Source organism: Fistularia commersonii, chromosome 3 (assembly GCF_037954325.1).
Source record: "Fistularia commersonii isolate RoL2024-O1a breed Wild chromosome 3, RoL_Fcom_v1.0, whole genome shotgun sequence".
In the NCBI taxonomy this organism is placed as follows: Eukaryota; Metazoa; Chordata; class Actinopteri; order Syngnathiformes; family Fistulariidae; genus Fistularia; species Fistularia commersonii.
In genome coordinates, this window is record NC_141286.1 from 5,706,395 (window position 1) to 5,728,339 (window position 21,945).

Below are 21,945 nucleotides of genomic sequence, written 5' to 3' on the forward strand. Positions count from 1 at the left end.
CCTTTTAGAGAATATATATATACATAAAAATACATAATTAAAAGAAACAATTCAAATAAAACAATAAAAGTGACAAAGTGGTGAAAAGGAAAATTGGAACAACGAAGATCACAAATCGCTTTTGTGTGTTTGAATATCCCGGCTGTTATAATATCAGCTTCCCATTTTTATTCTGAATTTCAATTTCATTTGAGAAGATTGCAGACTACATTTCATTGTTCAAGAATTAAACAAGGTAGAACTACTATGCCTGCATTAGTTATCATCAGCAATGATTAGTTTAGAATATTGTTTAGGGAATAAAGGTGAGGTTCGAATTACAAAATGATTTATTTTTGAAATATAATCGGTGAATAACCATTCCAAACATGGACTATTTTTGTCCAAAGTCTCCATGCCATGACAGAAAATGCCGCATTTGGGAATCGAATTTCGGAGTTAACCGGTTGGCCGTGAAGGCAACTAAACGAGGGTCATTTGTATGTGGGTGAACAAAATATAACCTGAATATAGACACAAAGAAAAAAATTCTTATGCACCGAGTGACTGAAAAAATGAACACTTCATTTTTTTCAATCGTTGTTGTGCGGATTCCGGTAATTTTACGGTGGAATTTCAGAAAACCATAATATACGGATGGTCACGTGATCGATGCGTCACGATGTCACGGGGCAAACAACATGGCCGTTGACAAGGCGAAGAAGTATGTCTCTCACTAGCTTTTAGAAACGAACTGTACGATGTACTAGACAAAAAATTACTTTCAATCTTAAGAAAGGACCGTTATAAGTCATTTGGATGAAACCATGGCCACTGCTTTCGTGGTCGGAGATAAATTCAAAAGCAGGGTGACAGAGCTGTTGGAAAAGACTGACTTATCTCCTCCTCCTGATGACTTGCGAGAGCAGTTGTGTGATATTCTTGAAAATCCAGAATCTACTTACCTGTCCTTCAGTACAGCGAGAAAACTCAAGAAATATCTCCAAGCCGAAGGTAATGGGCTTCCTTTTTTTACAGGAACGTGGTGTTTTATCGTGACTAATAGTCATGTGGAGCACCGTGGAAGCAAGCAGCTCAAGCCTCATACAGTAGCGCTTCATGAACCACCTCAGCCAAACTGATCCATTTAACTGATACTGCATTGTGGATTTTTACATGGAGATAATTTTTAATATATAATTATATTCTTAGATCAACAAAGGCAAATAAATTGATTTTAGAAACAGCATTGAGTGTATCAGGCACTGTGTAAAATATTTGCGAAATATTCTCAGAAATATGCAAAAAAAATAAAAACTGCCCACTTTTATACAGTATGGTTTTAGTTCTGCTGATCTTATGTATTCCGCAAGAATTATTTAAGAATCTGCATGAATAAGAGGGAGCCAAACTTGTTTTGACGTGTCAGGAGTCGAACTCTTTCTTCCGTGTAACGTGAGACATTATGACGTCTTTCGGTGACAACTTTTTATGAAGTTCTATGTCTAAAGCCAGAGATCTAAACTGAATTTACATAGGACTTAAAATTAAGTAGATTATACCAATTCATTTATATATAAATTAACATGCCCATATTGGCCAGTTTTGATACTTTCCAATAATACATTAGTGTAATAAACATATTTCCTTAACTAAAAAAAAAATCATCTGTGCCAGGAATAGGCTCACCATCCACATTCCTGAATTCATCAGGCTCTCATTTTAGTCAACTAGTGATGTTTATTTACAATCATAGGCAGCATAACCCTTTCTCAGAGAGACATCTAGCTCAACTTGACTAAATGGCAGTGGTTGACATCAATTATTGTGTGCTTGCAGGGTTTTAAAAAATGTCTGAACAGTCTTCTTAAAGTGTTGAATATTCACCATTGCGTCTATACACAACTGGTACTTGTCAAGGTTTGCAACATCTTTACCTTTCAAGCCTGGAGGTTTGCATCTACATATAATGTGGAAAATATAGCGCAACACCTTTGTTATGTTTGTCTGTCTCCAGGGCATCCATTCTACCTGCATGAGTTGCTGGAGAATAGTTCACTTCATCTGCCAGAGGTGGTGAAGCCTCCTAGAGTAAGCTTGAAAGCACACTATGACAGAGAACTTGCTTTTCTAGGAATTAATAGGATTGAGAAAACACTGCAAATTTTACTGGCTGTTTTAGATGCACCGAATGTTCAGCTGTTTTTCTTCTTAAATCAGAATCCAGAGCTGGTTGCACGCTTGGAGAAAATCAAAGCCAGATTGGCCAATGAAGAATACAACAGGATGACCCGTAACGTAAATACTCAGGTTAGGGTCTCGCTGTGTCCCCATTGAGTATTCTCAAGTTGAGTGCCAGATGTTTCATATGAATTGTTGTAATGTTTGGGCTGTAGATGTCCGCACCATCTTTTTTTTTTTTTAACTTGAGCATGTATTTTAGCAGTATAGTCTGTAAGATTGACCAAATCTTTATGGTTCTATGATTAGATTTCATCCCTATGAAAAGATTAGAAATAGTTTAGAACGGACTTTCAAATCCAAAGTATACAGGACTGTCTCAGAAAATTGGAATATTGTGATAAAGTTCTTTATCTTCTATGATGCAATTAAAAAACAAAAAATACTTTTTCATGATATTCTAATATTTTGAGATAGGATTTTTGAGTTTTCTTAAGATGTAAGCCATAATCCACAAAGTTAAAATAATAAAAGGCTAGCAATATTTCAGTTGATTTGTAATGAATCCAGACGGTATGACATTTTTGTTTTTGTAATTGCATTACAGAAGATAAAGAACTTTATCACAATATTCTAATTTTCTGAGACAGTCCTGTATACGGTAGATAATTGCTCTGAATATGTTATCAGTATATTTTTTCTTTGAGAAGATATTTTATTGTAAATTAAAATCCCCACTGGATTAAATTGTTTGTCAGATGCACTAAAGATCCATTTCGGCACCTCTCTAACAATTCCATGTATTTTTTTTTACAGTTACTTCTCAGAAAATTAGAATATCATGTAAAAGTTCAATATCTTTTATCAGTCATCTCTGACAGTGAAACCTATGTATTCCATAATAATAATAACAATCGTGCCTTTTATTTGTAGGCACCTTTCCAAACACTAAAGGACACTGTACTGATGATAATGGCTTACAAACAATGAAACCCAAAATTCATTTTTTTTAAAAAGTCGTATTTTATATTAGTATATTAGTATTGCACAACATCAAAAAAAAGTATATTTTTAAAACAGAAATCAGGGCTTGAAAGTTTTATTCCATGTGCAATAAATCTACATAAAATATTGGTTTCACTTTCTCGTATGAGTGACAAAAAAATGTAACTTTTTCATGATATTCTAATTTCTTGAGATGTACCTTTATGTGTACATTTTAAGAAAATCCTTGTTATAAAGATCCCTCTGCTCATCCTCAGGAAATCAACCGGAATGGAACCCTGGCAGATTTGGGGATGCAAGGTAAGTATTTTGATTTCTTTGATTTATAACAAATGAAAATCTCATGACAAATAACACACAGACACACAAACCTCAACGCGTCTTTGCAGTGCGATCAGTCAAAGCTGTAGTGGTGACCGTCTTCAACTTCCTGGTGACGATAGTTGCAGCCTTCGCCTGTTCCTTCATGGGCAGCCAGTACCTCTTCACTGATATAACAGCGGTGAGGAGCAAACTCGCTTCATTCAACCCGCCTCGGCCATCTCTGTGTGCCAGCAGTGTTCTGTGTGTCTGCAATATGTAACAATCTTTATAAAGGTTGTTGACTCTTGCCTTCCAGAGGGTGATATCAGCTGTGATTGTGGCATCTGTGGTGGGGCTGGCGGAGCTGTATGTTCTGGTACGGACCATGGAAGGGGAACTAGGGGAGCTGTAGCATCAGAAAGGGAACCCTGCCAGCTACCGCGACTGGAAACCCAAACATTGCTCTTCAAGGACACACATTTCTTTTAGTTTTCTATCGTGTAATACATTTATTTTATATTTATTTTGTGATTTTTTTTTCCCCAAGTTTTGTACTTCTGTTTTTGCCCTCGATACAAACTTAAATTCGATTGTACCTGTATTCCTGCTGTGTAATATTTTCCTGTTGTTGCTGCCACAAGAACAATACTTTGGAAAATATGTTGCTGAGGTGTTTTTTTTCCACAAATCACTAAAAAATATCTAATGTATTGTGTGATAAAAAATGTCAATATGGTAATAGAACTTCAGTCATTGACATCTAATGTCTGCTTTTACTATATAGTACAGATTTTATTTGTTAAAAAAAAATGACCACCCACTTGTAACAGATAAGAGAATTTGCTGTATGTTGAGGTTTTAATTTTGAGTAAAGAACCGCTTTTTGAATAATTTCAGCAGGATCATGCTTGAGCAAGGTAGTGCCTTGAGGTAAACAATAAACTTCAGCTCACCTTTACATGCTTTACAATTGTCAGCTGTTCTCATTACTAAAATATGAGCAATTAGAATTGTGAACCTAAATATGGCACAGTTGTCTTTTTAGGTCTTTGAGGGGATCTCTACAAGGACAAGTTAAGTATAAATGCTTCATTTTCATATTTCTGGAAGATAGTTTGATTGAAGGAGTGGGGGTTGTTAAGTGAGGAAGAAATACACCGAGAGAGAAATTGTTACACTTATATAGGTATTTATTTTCCCTAAGGCCTCATCAGAAGTGTCTGAATTTCTGTTTGTCACTCAGAATATCCCCAAAGAGCGTGAAGTTGGTCCATGTTGTCGATATATGTTTCGAAAGCAGGCAAAGCTCAAAATATTCCAATTATTGGTAAGATATTCCTCCAAGCAATATTAGTATTTGCTTTATTGATGACAGTATATCTTCATACGCTCATATTCATAAGTTTGTTGATCCAAGATCAAAGATGATGTTTCCCACATAACATTAACTTTCCATATATTTCTGGGTGGCAAAGTGAGTGAAATATGAGTTAAATGTGGAGATGATGCCGAGTATGCTGTTATTCATTTTTTTGGGAGGGTTTCAAAATAGCCCCGAATAGCCTGCTGTGGCATCAGTTACGAAAATATCTTTGAATAATTTGATCCTCCATTTCACCCTGACAGTGTTTACCGTATCTGGTTTCATCAACAAATCAAAAACAATTACTGGAGAGACGACTTAACGTGGGCATCAATTTGAAAACAAGTCTGGCAACGGCTGTTTTTCTGATCCGTTCTTGAGACATAAAGTCCTATTTTTTTAAACTCCCCACTTGTTCTCTTGTCAACTCCTGTCATATCAGTGGAAGGATTAAAAGATGTAACTACATCTGGAATACAAAAAAAAAGTATCTTCCCAAAATCTGAGATTTGACACCCGGATTAAAGGTTTATTGGAAGATTATTTGGTATTAGAGATGATTATGATATGCAGAGATCACTGTCCGTCGTGCGTCCGTCATATTTGCTCAGTATTATTTCTCTCATGTAATATTTCCAAACTTAAATCCATGCCGAATTATAGAGCCTGTAAGCTGATAGACCCTGAGCCCTGGCTTTAATTTATTTCTTATTTTTTCATTTGTTCCTTCCATCGGTCGGTATAAATCTCGGGATACTTACAGTACAGACAGATATAAAAAATATTTTGACTTAGAGAATGATTATTCCTGTCGTGGGATCCTACCACAAGGAATGATTTTAATCGGGATGTTTTGAGCAGTAATTCTGTCGGGGTCGTGGCAGCTTAAAGCAGGAAAACAGGAGCCGGCATCTGTGAGGTGTATCTATGCACTAAAGTTCATTTTGGTCTTTATTTGTTTAAAAAGCATCAATATGAGACTCAAAACATCGCAACGGATTCTTCATATTCTGGTTTTAATATGCTGGAAAACATGATGTTCATGTAATGACACTTGAGGTTTCCAATGAAATTTCCTTGTGATGTTTTTTTCTACTTAAGTCTGTCAATTTTCTATTAGACCTCAAGTAAAGTTGGAAATCAAGTGTGAAACACAATTATGTTTAAACTCTACTCGATAACAATTGTGGATAAGGTGATTTACTATGATGACTTTACACTCCACTTAGCTCAACGCTCCGCTTCTTGAGGCCAACAGCTTGACGTTAGCCTGAGCCTTATCAGACTTATCACTTGGTTTGGTTAGTGTATAGTTTTTCCAGTTTTTAACTGACAGGCAATTTCCAATAAGACGTAAGACATAAGACAAAATGACAAAAATGCACATTGGCATTATCTTGTAGAAAAACTAGTAGTAATAATAATAATTTTCACTTGATTCGTTGATAGAATTCATGTTGATATTTTTTTTTTGCAAATGAATCCACATTTAGAGAAATTTAAAAAAGTATAAACAAATAACACAAAGTAAATAAAAAAAAAAAAAAACAATGTAGCCTACTGTTAACATCACTAAGCACTTATTTACAAATAGTGTGACGTGCAAACCTGATCCATGAGAAGGGACACTTCAGTAAAGAAGGAAAGATGTTGCATCCAACAGTTTTTTTAACGCAAGAGACGAAAGATTTGAGAATTTCAAGGAATAAGTGGAATTCTAAGTTGCTCAGAGGGTAATGTACCTCTTCATCAGGAAGTCACAAAGGAAAACACACTGTGTGTAAAATGTGGAAAGAGAAATATGTGAATGCTTTGAGTGGCATCTTTTCCCCTCCCTTTGTATGTATTAACTACATTTTATGGGTTAGTAAGTTGACAACTTTGGCCAATTGTTTCAGATCGTGTAGCAACAAATAACCCAAAACATTAAAAAAAAACTAAAACGGGCAGACGGCGCACATTTTGACATAGGGGGAATTATGCGGGTGAGGTTCGATGAAGTGGTCGAAACAGTATTTGCAAAGTTTCTCCGCTTCAGATCCTTATCAGATTCTTCAGAACTCCAGGAAGTTAGTGACGATGGCGGCGTTGTAGATCAGGTCTGAGATGTAGCCCATGGAGGTCTGAGGTCCCATTTGCGAGTGATGATGGGGATGTGGGTGACCCTGACCCTGAGCCACTTCCCAGTACATTGGCTGAGAGTGCGAGGGAACCACTTGGTCCACAGAGGCGTGGCCTCCACCTCCGGCGCCGCCTCCATACAGGACCTGATGAGTCCCGGACGGCGCCAGGCTCTGGGGCTTGTAGTTCCTGAAGGCCTGGTAGGAGCGGGCGGAGGCGGGGTGGTGGGATGACCGACCAATTGGTTGCGCAAACGAACCGGGGAGGAAACCAGGGAGGGATGATCCCAGATGCTGCCGCTGGTTGGGCTCCTCCTCCCACAGACGAGCCTCCGAGAGCTTCGGCGAGCCGAGAGAGGGCTGCTGATGGAGGGATGAGGAAGGAGGCTGGTTGCTGTAGATTTGGATCCAGTCAGAGTAGAACTGTGGGACATCCTCACAGGGCTGCTTCTGCTCTGGTCTGAAGATATCTGCCAGGGTACTCGGGTTAGGGAAGGGTGAGGCCATGGGCCCGGGGGAGGGTTCTGCCAACATCCTAGCTCCAACGACAGCCTTGGATTTGGGGAGTCTTCCAGTCTTGATACTTCTGGCTCTTCGATTTTGGAACCAGACCTGCTGACCATACAAGATTCTTCATGTCTGGCAAACATGCATTACTTAAAGAGCTTAAACTAGATAGATAGATAGATAGATAGATAGATAGATAGATAGATAGATAGATAGATAGATAGATAGATAGATAGATAGATAGATAGATAGATAGATAGATAGATAGATAGATAGATAGATATACATTTTAGATACACATATAAAATACTGATATAGAAAAATATAAATGTTGATGGTAAGTACAAAAATATGTAATTTTGGTAAGGTAATTAAGTAATTTATAAGGTAATTGATAAGAATGGTTAAGTAATTATGGGAAACACCTTTTATATGGAAAAAGATACACATATACTGTTAATAAAGAAGTAGTAGTAGAAGTATCAATATAAATACACATATACATACATTGGAAATAGAAAAGATATAGAAAAGATAAAGATTGTAGAGATAGATAGATAGATAAATATACAGATAAAAACTATTACTATATAAGTATTATAGATATATATTACAGATACAAGAAGATATAGATATAGAAATAGATATAGATATGGATATGGATATAGATATAGATATAGATATAGGGTGATCGTGTCCTCACCTGTATCTTGCTCTCTGGCAGGTGTGTGTGCGCTGCCAGCCTTTCGCGCAAGGTGATGTCCGGGTACGGTGTGACGGCGAAGGCCTGCTCCAGCTCCGACAGCTGCGCTCGGCTGAAGATGGTCCGCTTCCGTTTCCGCTGACCCTCCACCAGCGCGGCCGTCCGCTCCGGCTCCGGCTCCGGCTCCGGCTCCGGCTCCGGCTCCGGGGACGAACGGGTGCTCTCAGTGAGCACGTCGGACCCTGACCCGAGCACCGGAACGGAGAAATTGTAAAAATGACTTCCATGAAAAAAAATGTGTATTTCAAAAACTGAATATCTATATTTATAGGTACATATATAAATTATTGTAAATAACACATATATATATATATATCATTTAAATATGTATATTAAATCATATTACATTTCATATTCAAAACTTATACATACATATATATGTATCATATTTTGATATATAATATAATATATCTAAAATGAATATATATAATACATATGAAACAAATATATATATTCACTTTTAAAAATGAAAAATTAAATATAATGCTATGAAAATGTCAAACATATGATTATGATGATGATAATAATAATGATGATTATAATATATTTTTTTTGAAGGTACCTTTCTTTACAGTCAAGGATGCCGTATAGATAAGTACACGTTAGTAGCTGGCGAGTAGTATTTTGATAGTTTCTTAGCTTATTATATCTAATTGTTCATATTCAAAAATGAAAAAATATACAAACACTGTCCTCTCTTAGACTTATATCAATTGGTAGTGCATATATATGCTATTATGTCTTGATAAAAGTTCCTTTTTCTCAAGTTTCCTTTAAAATGTATGATAAATGACATACATCCAGGCCTAGTTACACACTATTTTTCATCTAGACAGTATATATGTAGTTATAAATGCAAACTCACCTTTACCGTGATCCTCCTCTCCGAAGAATGTCTTAAAATCCATCACGTTTTTCTGTCGGTTCTGCTTGAGTAGCGGGAAATCTGCGTCCATGAATAGAGCCATGTCACTGGATGCAACCGCTGTCACACACTGACACACGCACGGATGGAGGGCTGTCTCTTATAGACCCGCAAGATGTCCCGCAACTACCAACCCCCATCCCGGGTCACGCCAGCCCCCCAGCCCACGCACGACCGTGTGCCAGTCCGGTGATGGTCTAAATTTGAGCTTGCGGCCTGTTGATTTTTTTTTAGTAAGAATTTAAAACTTTTCGCCCCGTATCCGTTTAATTTCGATGACTTACATTTAAGAATATTTCATACTTTTATTGAATACATTTTGACTGCCTTCATTTTTTTACGGCTCTGTACCCGATATTAACTTTTTCCAAACTTGAAAGAAGGGAGAAAACACACATATTAGACATCATAATCGAATGAAAATATACCCCTCCGATTTTTTAGTGATTCCGATGATCATTTTATTTTATTTTAATTATTTTACTTTATTTACCAGTAAGATAACTAGTGTGTCGCTTTCTTCCGCCACGTTTACGCAAAAGCATCATGTAGATCCACTGAATGTGGAGGTGACGGAGGAACATGTCAATCCAACACCGAATAAAGTGGCAGAAATTTACATCTGTCAGCTTTTTCTGCTGACACAGATGCATTTAGTAGAATAATTCAAATTTAAAGCAATGGTGCAGTTTTATTAAGAAAGTTGAGATGTATTTCTGAAATGTATTAGATGCCATGAGAAGCCCGTGTTATAAGATGCGCATTTCTTTCCATTGCATGGACGCACCAAGACAAATCCACCAAGAGGTCTCTACATACACAGTTTACCTGACAAAAGGTCCGTATATCTCTGGCTGATATTATAAAAGCTTGCCAATTCTTCAGTTTCAATCCTGCACTTGCATCTCCTTTGAATAACCCACAGTGAAGTCTTCACTGTATTTTTCTTCCTTAATTCTTTTCTCTCCATATTTTTTTTTTCAAAAATTTGGCTTTACCAAGCAATTAAGAAAAATAAAAAATAAAAGAGGCAACAGATTTAATTTCTCAGATAATATTAAGAAACTTTGTGCTAAATTTATATTTTAACAGCCTTTATTTACCTGACTTTACCTGACCCTGAAGAAGATTCTCTATGACCCTTGGAGGTCCATGGACCATACTTTGACAACCGATTTTATGATTTAACATCTCCAGCCGAGCCGTTAAAGAAAAGAAAATATAACCTCATTCCTGTTGTCAAAGTGTATTAATTAAAGATCATATTAGCCTTCCTGTTAATGAGTGAAAATGTTCACACTTTTATTTAATCCCAGCAACACAATGTCCACAATTCTGTTTTAACAAATTTATTGTTTAGAGGATCTCAGTAACATGATATAACAACATATGTGGATGTGCACTATACGTCACTCAGTAATTCCACATTTCACTTTCAAAATCATTAATCATCACAGTCAAGCATTTATGTGAAAAGAGTTGTAGTTTCTTCTATGAAATTCTTTGTGAAATACTTATGTCTCATTGGTGTGGTGCCAAAGGTTAATATAGAAACTTTATGATACGAGTGGAAATAATAAACATTTACTGTACACACAGCAACAGTGCCACAAAAATCCTGTACAAATCAAGACAAGCAGACACATGCACACACATATAACCACACACACACAAACACACACACACACACACAAACACACACACACCTGCAGCACTGACGCTCACCTGCTTTCCTTGCAACCCGAGGAAGAAATGTTCACTAACCCGCCACAAGAGGGCGCTCTAGTCACTCCAAATGGAGCCACCTCTGTGTCTCTTAAAAAATTGTAGCAAACAGTGAAAAGGAAGGTGAAGGGACGTGTTGAGGCTTCACTCAAACTTGCGCAGGTGGTTGTACATGGACTGGACGTAGGTGAAGACACACATGGGGTCGGGCTTACGACCCATGATCATCATGTCCTCCACCTCGATGAGCCGGTCGCAGCCGGCCTTTGCCCTGCGAAGAAACGCGTGAAGTTTTATCCGAAATGGGAAAATGCTTTCCCATAAAAATGTCAAAAACCACCTTAAATGAGCAATTAAAATAAATTACATATATAACAAATGGCAAATTTGAATAACGTCAAACCACTCATAGCAAATTGGAAGAATCTGAAACAAACAGCAAATATTGTTCATTCTATTGTTAATTATAACATATATGTACATACATACACAGCTATATATATATATATATATATATTTTTTTTTTAATCATTTTATCTCATTTTTAATTAATTATTATTATTATTATTATTTATTTTATTTTTTTTATTTTCTCTTGTTTATTTGCTTGCTTTTTGGGCTTTGCTCCAAAGTTTGAGAAGGAATGTTAGGTATATAAGGTGGTGTTTGTTTGTCAGTCAATGCCTGTGATTGTACCTGCTCCTTCTATCCAATGTATGGGCGGGGACAAGACCCACAAAAGTACTGTTTAAAGATCAGACAGAACTTGTATTCCAGATCGATCTGATGAAAACAATGGTGTTCTTCATACAAACAAACATGTTTTGAGATGCCTAGGTTGAAAAGAATGCACAGCGCCTAATCGTTACCATATATTCACTGTCCTATAAGTCGTCGTTGATCCTTCATGTGTTCAAATCTAAAGCTGATGCTATACGAAGGATTGAGATTATTGTTTTTTTTTTGTCAAGTCAAATCAGCTTATTGCCGGGAATGCGTATCTTTCAATAAACATGTCAGAGAATAGTGTGTGATGAGAATCATTTTGACGGTTTATCACCCTGAAGGATTTCTGTGTTTCAATTAAGGATAAAAAGTAATAAAGAGATATGAAATCAAATGCACCCAAACCATGAAGCAAATTAAATTAAAGTTTGTATTATTAGTTATTAATAAAGAGATTAATAAAAACCCACAACTTCTTTGATTTAGCTAGAACTTAAGAAACCAATCAGCCAATTTGTTGCAAAAATATATTTAGAATTGAAGTATCGTCACGTTAAAATAATTGCCAATGACATTTTTTGTCCAAATCAACTCCTTATTAAACATATGTCTCAGTTTCATGTGTTTTCTGAAAGTTTTGAAATGATTATCATTATTATAATTATTGTAAGATGGTGATGATAATAGTTGTAGTGAGCTTTACTGAATATCATCTAACAACCATAGCTATTTATGGATTGTGACACTGAATTTTCAAATCAAGAGATTATGATAATCATAGATAGTCATAAGTAGACTTTTGCACCAGAAAATCAATTTAAAAAACAGGAACATTTAACTAATTGGCCACAATTGAAAAAAAAAACAACAAAAAAACAATATTGACACATTTTTTTCTGAAAAAAAAAAAACAAAAAACAAATTTGTATGCAATCTGAAAAAAGGCTAAGCGCATGTGAGTATTGAACCTTGAAATAACAATGGAGAAAGAGAACAGAAGTCGACAGAAGTCTAATAATTTGAATTGTAAAAGTGCTTTGGGAAGTGATCCAATGTCAGATGTTTATTACTTTTTTGGGATGACTGTTGACAAATGCCAGAGTAGCGAAATCAGTAAACGGTCCTGTAACTCACTCTGCGGTGCTGAAGGCCGTCTCAAAGTTGTCTCTGCGGTTGGCAGGCGACAGCAACTCGTAATCAAACTCAGTGGGGAAGAAGGAGTGGACCAGAGCACAGAAAGCCATGCCGTCGCTCCAACTGGACGAGAAGTTCTGTATGTCGATGTTCTGCGGAGAAACGGGGGAGGGGAGGGACGAAGAGGGCCGACGCTGATGACGACTTGTAAAAAATTGACTTTTTTGCGGCTTCATAAACCATCTGCTCATTTACTGTCTGGGCTGTGATTTGATGGATAAGGCAGATCTCTTCAAATTTCCTCTTCTCCTGCTACTTTGTGTCTATTTCAAGCTTTTATAATGTCATTTCCAGGATACCCCTTAAAATTTTGAGTGAAATGTAACATGTCATGTCATCAGACTGACATCTCTGTTTTGTGAGAGTGTGTGTGTGTGTGTGTGTGTGTGTGTGTGTGTGTGCGGGTGTGTGTGCTCCCGGTTAGTAAGTCTTGGCTCTGCATGGCTGGATCATAACCAAAGCCACATGCAGCTGCTGGCACAGGCTGCTGAAAGAGAACCAGCGAGCGGCAATATGCCGCGGCACTGAGCCGTAACCTAGTGTACCTCAACCCCTGTATCCCCCTCACAAAAAAAAAACCCTCACTCACACACACACACACACACATACACTCCTGCATACACTTGAGTAATTGCTAAGGAAACAATTAGCACATTAGTGCTGTGCTATGTGCTGACAGGTTTTAAGGTTAATTCTTCATTTCCAAATGCTTGTGTCCAAAATCCTGTGCAATAAACCAATCATTTGCTCTAAAACTGACCGAAGGAACTTGATATACATAAGTTTGAAGTTAAACTGCAGGTGTGAGGCCGATCTTGCTCAGGCAATGACTTCCCACTCTATCAAGGCAGATGGATTGAGTAGACAGTCCATCTGCTGTATGTATATGGAGTGTGTTTATATTGTAAGTCTGTGAGCAAATCATTTTGCCTGCACATAAATTAAACAAACTACTTTGAAACTGTGGAATTTTTGTAGAGATACTTGAGATCGCAGGGATTTCGACTGGAGTGTTCAGACTTCCAGTTAACATGTATGTATATACAAAGAGCTATGGTGAAAACGCGACTTGAGAACTGCTAGCAGGAGTATTGCTTATCTAGAACAGATGAGGTGGATCTGGTATCTGCTGGACATTTGAAATGATTCTGAATGTATTTCCATCCTCGCTTATGCTAAACATTGCACCCCAATGCATAATTTCAGGGGGGGGTGCGCTCATTCACTCATGATTTGGTTTTTGCAAGGAGGATGAATTTCATTGCCCATCCAATAAAAATGGTTTTTAACCAAGGCTTACTGTTAAGCCAGTTCAGTTGCGGTTTCCATCCATGCTCTACCAGTCTAATGTAATATACTATACATGGAAATTTAACAAAATATTTTAAACATCTCCCTTGGCAAAATGGAACTTATCATTATTCCCTCAAGGCACCTCTGCAACAGCTTTTAATAATGACAAAAATATTGTTTTTTTTTTTTTGCTAAATTAAACCAGACTTGACTGTAGCATTACATTTCCACGAACTTCGCGATGACGTGGACACGGATCGCCTATTCTAAACAATTCCCCCGTGGTTGACTTTTGTCAAACCCAAAAAACGTTTGATACAAACGTGTACATTTGCTCGTCTCAACGTGCTTAAGTGATGTTTTTGAATCGTGATCCGTCACTGAGAAAACATCGGTCTGGGAGGATAAAGGAACGGCTATATTTCAGTCTGCATATAATGCATCGCCATTCACATGAACATACTTTCCCTTTCCGTGAGGAAATAAAGTCTATTATTTCTGTGTAAATGACAAGAATGGCCCTAACCCCTTACATAAGGGTAAGTGAAATTAAAACTTCTGGATTTGCTTCAACATTTTATTGGGTTTTTTCTGGCCTGGGCTACTATAAACTCAGCCTGATACACTTTGTGTTGTCCCTCTAAATTCCTCGGCGCGGATAAAATGTAATACGCTGTAATTTACTTTGGGAAAACGTTCATGAATAATTCAATAAATGGATCAGGGATAGTGCTTTAAAACTAACCGTGGCATTGTGAAACATCCGATGAAATGGCATTTTAACTTGGCACGCCAGATGGATGGTCAGGAACGCATGTGGAAAGGACATTATATGAATGGAAACTTGTTTTTTTTTACCTGGTAGCCAATGGTTTTTGAGCGACACCATTCAAGAAGGATTTGTTTAATGCTGCTGGCGCTGGAAACTCCGAAACTCTGAGAGCGCTTCAGTTTGGGTTTAGGGTCCACCGGTTTTGGCCGACTACCCGGGAGAAAAAGGGGATGCGTGGGTGAGTTAAAGATTTAAATGATGGAAAACTATATATTTAATCGTTTTCCTTGTAATTCGCATCCCACAATAGAGTATTTACCTGTTACCGGCTTCAGTGTCCAGCCTCTCAAAGATGGATCGACGGGCTTGAGCGCCAATGTTCCGCGGGAGAGTCTGTGACCTCACCAGGTCTCGCCTTCTTTCTCCTCCAAGCCCGAAAGCCCTTTCTTTGTATGCATCGCCGTCCCTGTAGGACAGACGCACCGAAGCGTTAACCAAACATAAACATTACCGATGGAAGATGTTCCCGGGTCCTCCCTTACTTGTCATGCTGCGGTAGTCCGGAGTAGGTCACCGATTTAGCGGGTGCTGAATTGGCCTTATCTGGAAAAGAGAAGCGTCAAATCATTTTTCTCAGCGGTCTTCAAACGGGACATTTTCCTGTGCATTGTCATACCCATCTCACCGTGATGGCGTGGCGATCCCAGAGCTCTGACGGGGGTAGGTGTCCACGTCTTCACAGAAGACACTGATGGAGAGCGAATCACATGTTAGCAAGAAAACACCGGATTAGAACGGAAGGGGTTGATAACAGTTATAAAACTTTTTTTTTTTTTTTTAAATTCACATCCACCTGGCTGACTTTGGGATTCGGCTGTTGGCTGAGGCTGGACGGCGCTTGCAGCCAAAGCCTCTAAGACGGGAGAGGAACAGGAACCGGTGGGGCTGCCAGACGAGTCAGGTGAGCTCTTGATTTCTGCTGTTTTGGTCGTGGCGGTGATGGGGAGGTGAGGCATCCGCATGGCAAAGGGAGCTGTATGCTCATGGGGGAAGTCGCTGGGAGGGGAGATCTTTCCATGGACCAACAGAGAATGCTCTATTTGGAAAAAGTCATTTGAATAATATTATTATATTGTCATATAAAGCATATATTGTATATGAATATACATATATATTACCCACATCTCCTCATTGCACACCTGTTATTACTCTCAACATTCCTCCCACAAGGCATTTCTTTTAATTCTTTTTATACTTTTACATTTTGTATTCAATGGTATTTATTGCACAAAGTATTTTTATGTATTTATTTATGATTCATTTATGTATTAGTTTATTCGTATCAGTATCCTCTATTTGCATATTCTTTCTATTATGACTATTTGCACATTTCTACCCTGTAATGCTGCTGTGACAAGTGAATTTTCGCATAAATAAAATAAATCTTATCTTATCTTATCTTATCTTATCTTATCTTATCTTATCTTATCTTATCTTATCTTATCTTATCTTATCTTATCTTATATTATCTTATCTTATCTTACTTGAATGTATTTGTTTCATTCAGTTGTTAATTGTTTCATGATGTTCTTCTTGAAATTATTCTAAATATCTGCAAACACACGCATGTCTATGAAATAAATTGGATAAAATTTTGGATGTTTCAAAAATGTCTCACAGGTGTGTCCTCCACTTAGAAAAGTTAAGGCGAGGGGCTGAAGAAAGATTTTATTTGTTTGTTTAGGATATCTTGGAAACCGATATTACCCTCACCTTTAATCCCAAACAAACGATAAGCTGACACATTCATTGGTTTTACACCAGGCTGCTCGGTAGCATCATTTTGTAACAAAACAAACAAAAAAACACTCGTCCTGGAAAGCGTCTCCATTTCCAGCTCGTCATGTAGGTTTTCTGTAAAATAATGTTTAGTCTGTGAGCTAAAGCTGAGAAAATCCTGATGACATCATCATGACATATGTTGTCCGACTCGACAGGAACCCCGCAGAGCCGCGGCAGACGTTATATAACTGTTTTTAACAAGGCGGAATTCACTGCGACTGGCAAACGGATCTCCCGGTGTAGTTGAGCCTTTAAAACCCTATGTCTTGAAACGAGAGGCGGCTGCTGACATCACCCCGGGCATAAGCCGAAACAAAAAACTTGAATGTTGAAACCTGTTGTGGCGGCGTGTCCGTTCTCCAGGCCGGCGTGCGTCGGGGCCGGATCAACCTCAATTGGCTCCTCTCGCTCAATGCTCTGAAACAAACACACACACACACACCGCCACAGTTAACAACAATATTAACATACACAGGTAAAAACAGACACATGCACAGGTTTCGTGGCTCTTAAAGGCGCATGAGGTCATCTATGACCTTTCCTGAGATTGGCGTAGGTGGTTGGCTTATTCCAAACAGATTTCTTCACACTTCTTTTTTTTTTTTTTTTTTTTATGAGCCAGCAATTTGCGCATCTGAGGAATTAGTCATTACACCTTTGCCAGGGTAAAAATAAAACATGAAGTAGATTGCTTTTTGCTTTTTAAGCTGTTGAGCTCAATATGTGGGGTTTTTCCACAACAACAAAAAAAAAAAAATGCACGTGGGCATGAGCCGCAGTCTGCTGTTTCACAGGGTGGACTGGATAAGTGGATGAAGTTGGTTGTTGAGGGTGTAAGAGGCCATTTTGTGTATGTGTGTGTGTGTGTGTGTGTGTGTGTGTGTGTGTGTGTGTGTCCTAACATTGATAAGACTTGGTTTCAAATGAGCGGCCACAGAATATTCAGTAATCTGCCAGCCTGATTGCTTAAGTAATTGAGATCAAGTTTAACTGTCACACATAATTAGAATGATCTATTCAGGTTTCTGTGTCCACAGTGTGTGACCCCCGTCCATTTCCTGTCTGTGGGACAGACGTGCCGCGGAGGTTCTCTTCCTTTCTCCAAACAGAATCTGAATAGATACCTTTTATCTCGAATCCCGCTGACCCGCGTAAGTCATCGGGCTGTCACTTTCCATGTGGCGCTGTGAGAAAGGTTAGACGGAGCACGGGTAGTGTTTATATTCGGTCGCTTTGGTGATACCGCCGGGGTCAGTGGGGTAACCGATAGCTGCGCACGTTTTCTCAAGGTCACAATCAAACCACGTCAAACATTTCAGGGTATCACATCCTGAAATAGGCTTTCAGGACATGCTGTTATATTAGGCTTCCGCAGAGAGCAGGCTCAGGGCCGCAGCCTTAAAGCTAAACTCCACAGCATTATGTTTACTAAAATACCTGTTGTGTTGTGGTTCTGTACAAAACTACCTATCAAACTACTTATCAAGTCAAACACAGCAGTAGACTGTGCGAACATTTCATGTTTTTTAAACAAAGCAGCACAACTCACAACAAGAAAAAAAATATAAAAAAACAGGCTCCTGGAAATGTGTCCCTGTGGCAACAATTGTGAAAACGCTCCGTCTTCTTCTGCAGCAACCTGTTGTTTGGCAGGCATCGCGGTGAGAAGTCCAACCCCTAACAGATGGTTGTGTTTTTTAACTTGGCTGTCACAGTGGAATCAATTACACAGAGCTGATTTGCCGCGTTCAACCGAGAACATCGGGGCTTTCAACGCCGATGCGTCAGTTGTGTGTTTAGATAGAGTCTGCATATTTGGAAGCAAAGTGCCAGCATCTGCTCCGCGTGTCTCGGCTGTCGAAAACCTAATGAACACGCAGCCTTCTGAAAAACTTCTCAGGGACTCAGTTTTTGCATCGAAATATATCGATGAAGACATTCGGAGAGATCTGTTTTACAGACATTGACATTGAGTTGTGTCGCCCGTCAAGAATTGATTATTTTACGTTTTCCTTTGTTTTGCTTGCTTTGAGAAAAATCTTAAATTTGCTTGTTTTAAATAAAACAAGCATCATCCTGATGACAATAAAATCTTGCATTATATGCAGTTATCTCATGAGAAATATGTTCCCATGAATCCGTGATCAAAAATGATGAAAATGATTACTCAAGGTTGACACTGGATTTTTGGATTGCCAAAAATTACATTTTGGAAACGAAATGATGGGACAGAGTTAAAATAACTGCATCCCACCTTTTTGTGGAAAAAGACAAATCATTATTTTATAAACAGTCAAATGTTCCCGTCAATGTCGGCCATGTGGAAACTTAGGATATCCAGCTCCCAGCTGAACACAAAAAGCAGAAGTCATCTTGGGAAATAAAAACAATTGTTTAATAAACACTGCTGACCTAATTTACTGAAACAAAAGAAAGAAAGGAGGTGGTGTGTAGCGTCATAATACTATTACACATTGTGTTTACCTTAAAGGATTTGAATAGTAGTGAGCATGTATATAACATTCACAAAGAATTCTGCTTAAGGTGTGGGCAAACCTAAAAATGTGACCTTGATGTTCAGGCAAAATCTGTCTAACAAAATCTGAGGAGTTCTCTTTTTTCATGTTTGCTCTCACAATCGGATAAATATTTTTTTAGAATCAGAATTTAGCTGAAACCATGACAGTATGTAGCGCTATTTCTGTGTGACCATAGATTGGACAATCCCCTCCACAAAGCGCTGTGAAATGCAAACAGACGACACTACATACTCGGTCTTTCCAGAGGAAAATAAAGTGAGATTATAGAACTTGTGCAGATAATCTTATTAAAAGTTAGATCTACACATAATAATGATAATAACAATAATAATAATAATTATTATTATTATCATTATTATTATTGTTCATTTGACATCATCAATTTACTATAATCATCATCATCATCAACATCATCGTTGTAATATATATAATAATGTATATTTTTAGATGGCAACGGGCATTGACGTTATCACTTGTACAAAAATATGTTCTTGCTGTGACATGATTTGAAGAACATTATAGAAAGAGATTGGTTCAGTTCTTTCAACAGAATTGCTAAAAGTTTGTGTGGAGTATGCTTTATCCCATATACACTATTAGATCAATAGTTAAAATAGGGCACAGCTGAATTTTTTTGTTTGTTTGTGTGTTCTCAAATGGCTGTTGAAACACCTGGAACAGAGTACGATAAAATGGGATGATGCATGAAAAGGTGAGAGAGGTGGGGGGAGGGAGCAGATGTGTATTGCATGATGGGAGATGAGAGAGAGGGACAGGAGCATGAAGTGGAAACAGCTGGCTATTCCGAGAGTTGAGGGGAAACAAATTGCTGAATGCAAGGCGTTTAGGAGGGGAGCTACCCAAGCTTACGCACTGAGATCAGCAGATACCCAAACCCAGAGAAGGGAAACATGATAGCAGAGCTGTTGATGGTCCTGCAGACCCACTGCCATCTCCAGGTCTAAATTTCTTGGCGGAACATGCTGTTGATCACCGATGACCGTGACACATAAGATGAGGGGATTGCCCCAAGGACATCCTGCACCTATTGCACTTGTGCGCGACACATTTTATCGTCACGAAAATACACAGACAGATTAACCGACTATCACTGCTAGGATTCGTTAGACCGATTTGATGACTTGCAGGATTACCGGTTTCGGTATAAAGTATGAATAAACAAAGAAACCGGTCTTTGGGGTACAGACCTGCAATTATGGCACTGTCATCCAACAAAAAAAATGTTGCAGCTCTTAAAATCTGCTCGGAAATTCGCTGATTCCACAAATGTACATGGAATAAGAAGAAAAATCGAGTTGTCGACCAAGCGTCAACATTGCCCTCGTTGTTTATGGTAAAAGGCTTTTAAATTAAAGTTAGGACACAGGTCAGCGTCAGTGCTTGCAGCTGCTACACTGCTAATATTTACAGTATTAATTGAACAGGTGTGGAAACATAAGCACTGAGAACCTGTTAAAATATACAAAACAAGCCGGTGTCCAAAGCGAAAGCTATCAGCGGTCGGCTGAGAGAAACCGTCAGTGGTTTAAATAAAACCAGATCTATGACTTTCACAAAAGGGAAAATATTGTTTGGGTAAATATATTTTGAAACTCTAATTCTTAAGTTCTACTCAAATAAGTCAACATATAATAATCATTATCATAATCACAATCACAATCACAATCATAACCACAACCATAATCATACTCACAATCATAATCATAATCATTACAGAGGCATAAAATTTTTTCCAATGTTTCGGGTAAAATCAGGATATGAATATCATGTTTTGGCAAAACAAGTCATGTTATAGGGTCACACAATGCTACAACAACAACACCAATAATAACAATAATAATAATAATACTGAGGCGTAAAATGTGTTCCAATGTGTTCCTAAATATAAGGTTTTGGCAACAAATCCAACAACAACAACAACAACAAAAACAACAACAACAACAATAATAATAATAATGATAAAAATGATACAGCAACAATAATAATGCTACATAGGCATAAAATGTGTTTTAACACAATATTTTATGTGAAATCTAAATACTTGTATCTTAATAGGTTTTGGCAAAACAAGTCACGTGATACGTTCACACAATACAAATATTTGGTTTTTGGGAAAAAGTTGTAATGGTTAACATATAAATATTTGCGTATTCATTGTGTACAAACTTATATCTATTTCAAAAGGCTCTGTGGGTGCATTTCAGTTCAAAAATGTCTCGTTCACAACACCTCAAACTGCATTTGGCAATTTGAACACATTGAGTACACAGTTTAATGACAGAAATGAGTCAGGTAAAGGGTAAAGGGAGATTAATAAAGAGCTATTCAAAGGTGTTCCAGACCCTGTCTTAGATCTAACCGATGTCCAATCATTAGCATTACAACTTTTCATAAATAATTAAAAGTTCCAAATAAAATCCTGCGACGCAAGCCAGGTTTAGACATTTTGTCTCATGAAAGTCTCAGGATGAACACCTGTGCCTGATGAAACCTGGTATCCTTGTAAATTCAGGGTAGAAAAGATATCGCCTCAATAATCCCTGCACCAACTTGGCATTGCAGGTCACGTTTCCCTTTATTGACGCACACATGACAATCTAAGTTTGCCCTGTGCTGATAAGCGGCTAAAAGTAGAAACCCCTCTTGTCGAGATGATTCCGAAATAGACCAAGCAGCATTTACATCT

General features: G+C 37.9%; 3 protein-coding genes across 5 annotated transcripts in view; 1 reads left to right on the forward strand and 2 right to left on the reverse strand.

Moving 5' to 3' along the window:
- Nucleotides 1-656: 656 nt before the first annotated feature.
- On the forward strand, nt 657-6,358 carry vma12 (vacuolar ATPase assembly factor VMA12). Its single transcript, XM_086142507.1, has 6 exons — nt 657-993; nt 1,997-2,070; nt 2,200-2,289; nt 3,423-3,465; nt 3,555-3,667; nt 3,785-6,358. The coding sequence occupies exons 1-6, from the start codon at nt 807-809 to the stop codon at nt 3,878-3,880; spliced, it is 603 nt and encodes a 200-aa protein (XP_085998633.1). The 5' UTR covers nt 657-806; the 3' UTR covers nt 3,881-6,358.
- On the reverse strand, nt 5,513-9,202 carry sebox (SEBOX homeobox). The gene is made up of 3 exons (XM_086142494.1): nt 9,087-9,202; nt 8,162-8,403; nt 5,513-7,566 (listed from the first exon to the last, which is right to left on the reverse strand). The coding sequence occupies exons 1-3, from the start codon at nt 9,187-9,189 to the stop codon at nt 6,886-6,888; spliced, it is 1,026 nt and encodes a 341-aa protein (XP_085998620.1). The 5' UTR covers nt 9,190-9,202; the 3' UTR covers nt 5,513-6,885.
- A 1,277-nt stretch (nt 9,203-10,479) lies between these two features.
- The window catches only part of smtnl2 (smoothelin like 2), a 31,379-nt gene continuing 19,913 nt past the window's right edge, over nt 10,480-21,945 (reverse strand). For 2 of the 3 annotated variants that reach the window (XM_086142521.1, XM_086142529.1), the window contains 8 exons: nt 17,034-17,115; nt 15,710-15,952; nt 15,542-15,604; nt 15,399-15,459; nt 15,176-15,322; nt 14,943-15,066; nt 12,732-12,883; nt 10,480-11,142 (listed from right to left, as the gene is read on the reverse strand). In XM_086142521.1, the coding sequence (XP_085998647.1) occupies nt 11,016-11,142; nt 12,732-12,883; nt 14,943-15,066; nt 15,176-15,322; nt 15,399-15,459; nt 15,542-15,604; nt 15,710-15,952; nt 17,034-17,115 (999 nt within the window). In that variant the 3' untranslated portion in view covers nt 10,480-11,015. Of the gene's footprint in view, nt 11,143-12,731; nt 12,884-14,829; nt 15,067-15,175; nt 15,323-15,398; nt 15,460-15,541; nt 15,605-15,709; nt 15,953-17,033; nt 17,116-21,945 lie in introns of all 3 variants that reach the window. The other variant, XR_015104430.1, reaches the window with a different exon arrangement.

What these genes read in the sequence shown, in the direction of transcription:
- vma12 (XM_086142507.1), top strand. Translation starts at nt 807, where the DNA reads ATGGCCACTGCTTTCGTGGTCGGAGATAAATTCAAAAGCAGGGTGACA. An exon ending in AGGTGGTGAAGCCTCCTAGA is followed by an intron (nt 2,071 to 2,199) that starts GTAAGCTTGAAA and finishes TTCTTAAATCAG; the next exon opens with AATCCAGAGCTGGTTGCACG. An exon ending in TCTTCACTGATATAACAGCG is followed by an intron (nt 3,668 to 3,784) that starts GTGAGGAGCAAA and finishes CTTGCCTTCCAG; the next exon opens with AGGGTGATATCAGCTGTGAT.
- sebox (XM_086142494.1), bottom strand. Translation starts at nt 9,189, where the DNA reads ATGGCTCTATTCATGGACGCAGATTTCCCGCTACTCAAGCAGAACCGA. An exon ending in AGAGGAGGATCACGGTAAAG is followed by an intron (nt 8,404 to 9,086) that starts GTGAGTTTGCAT and finishes TGCTCGGGTCAG; the next exon opens with GGTCCGACGTGCTCACTGAG. An exon ending in TGCCAGAGAGCAAGATACAG is followed by an intron (nt 7,567 to 8,161) that starts GTGAGGACACGA and finishes TTGTATGGTCAG; the next exon opens with CAGGTCTGGTTCCAAAATCG.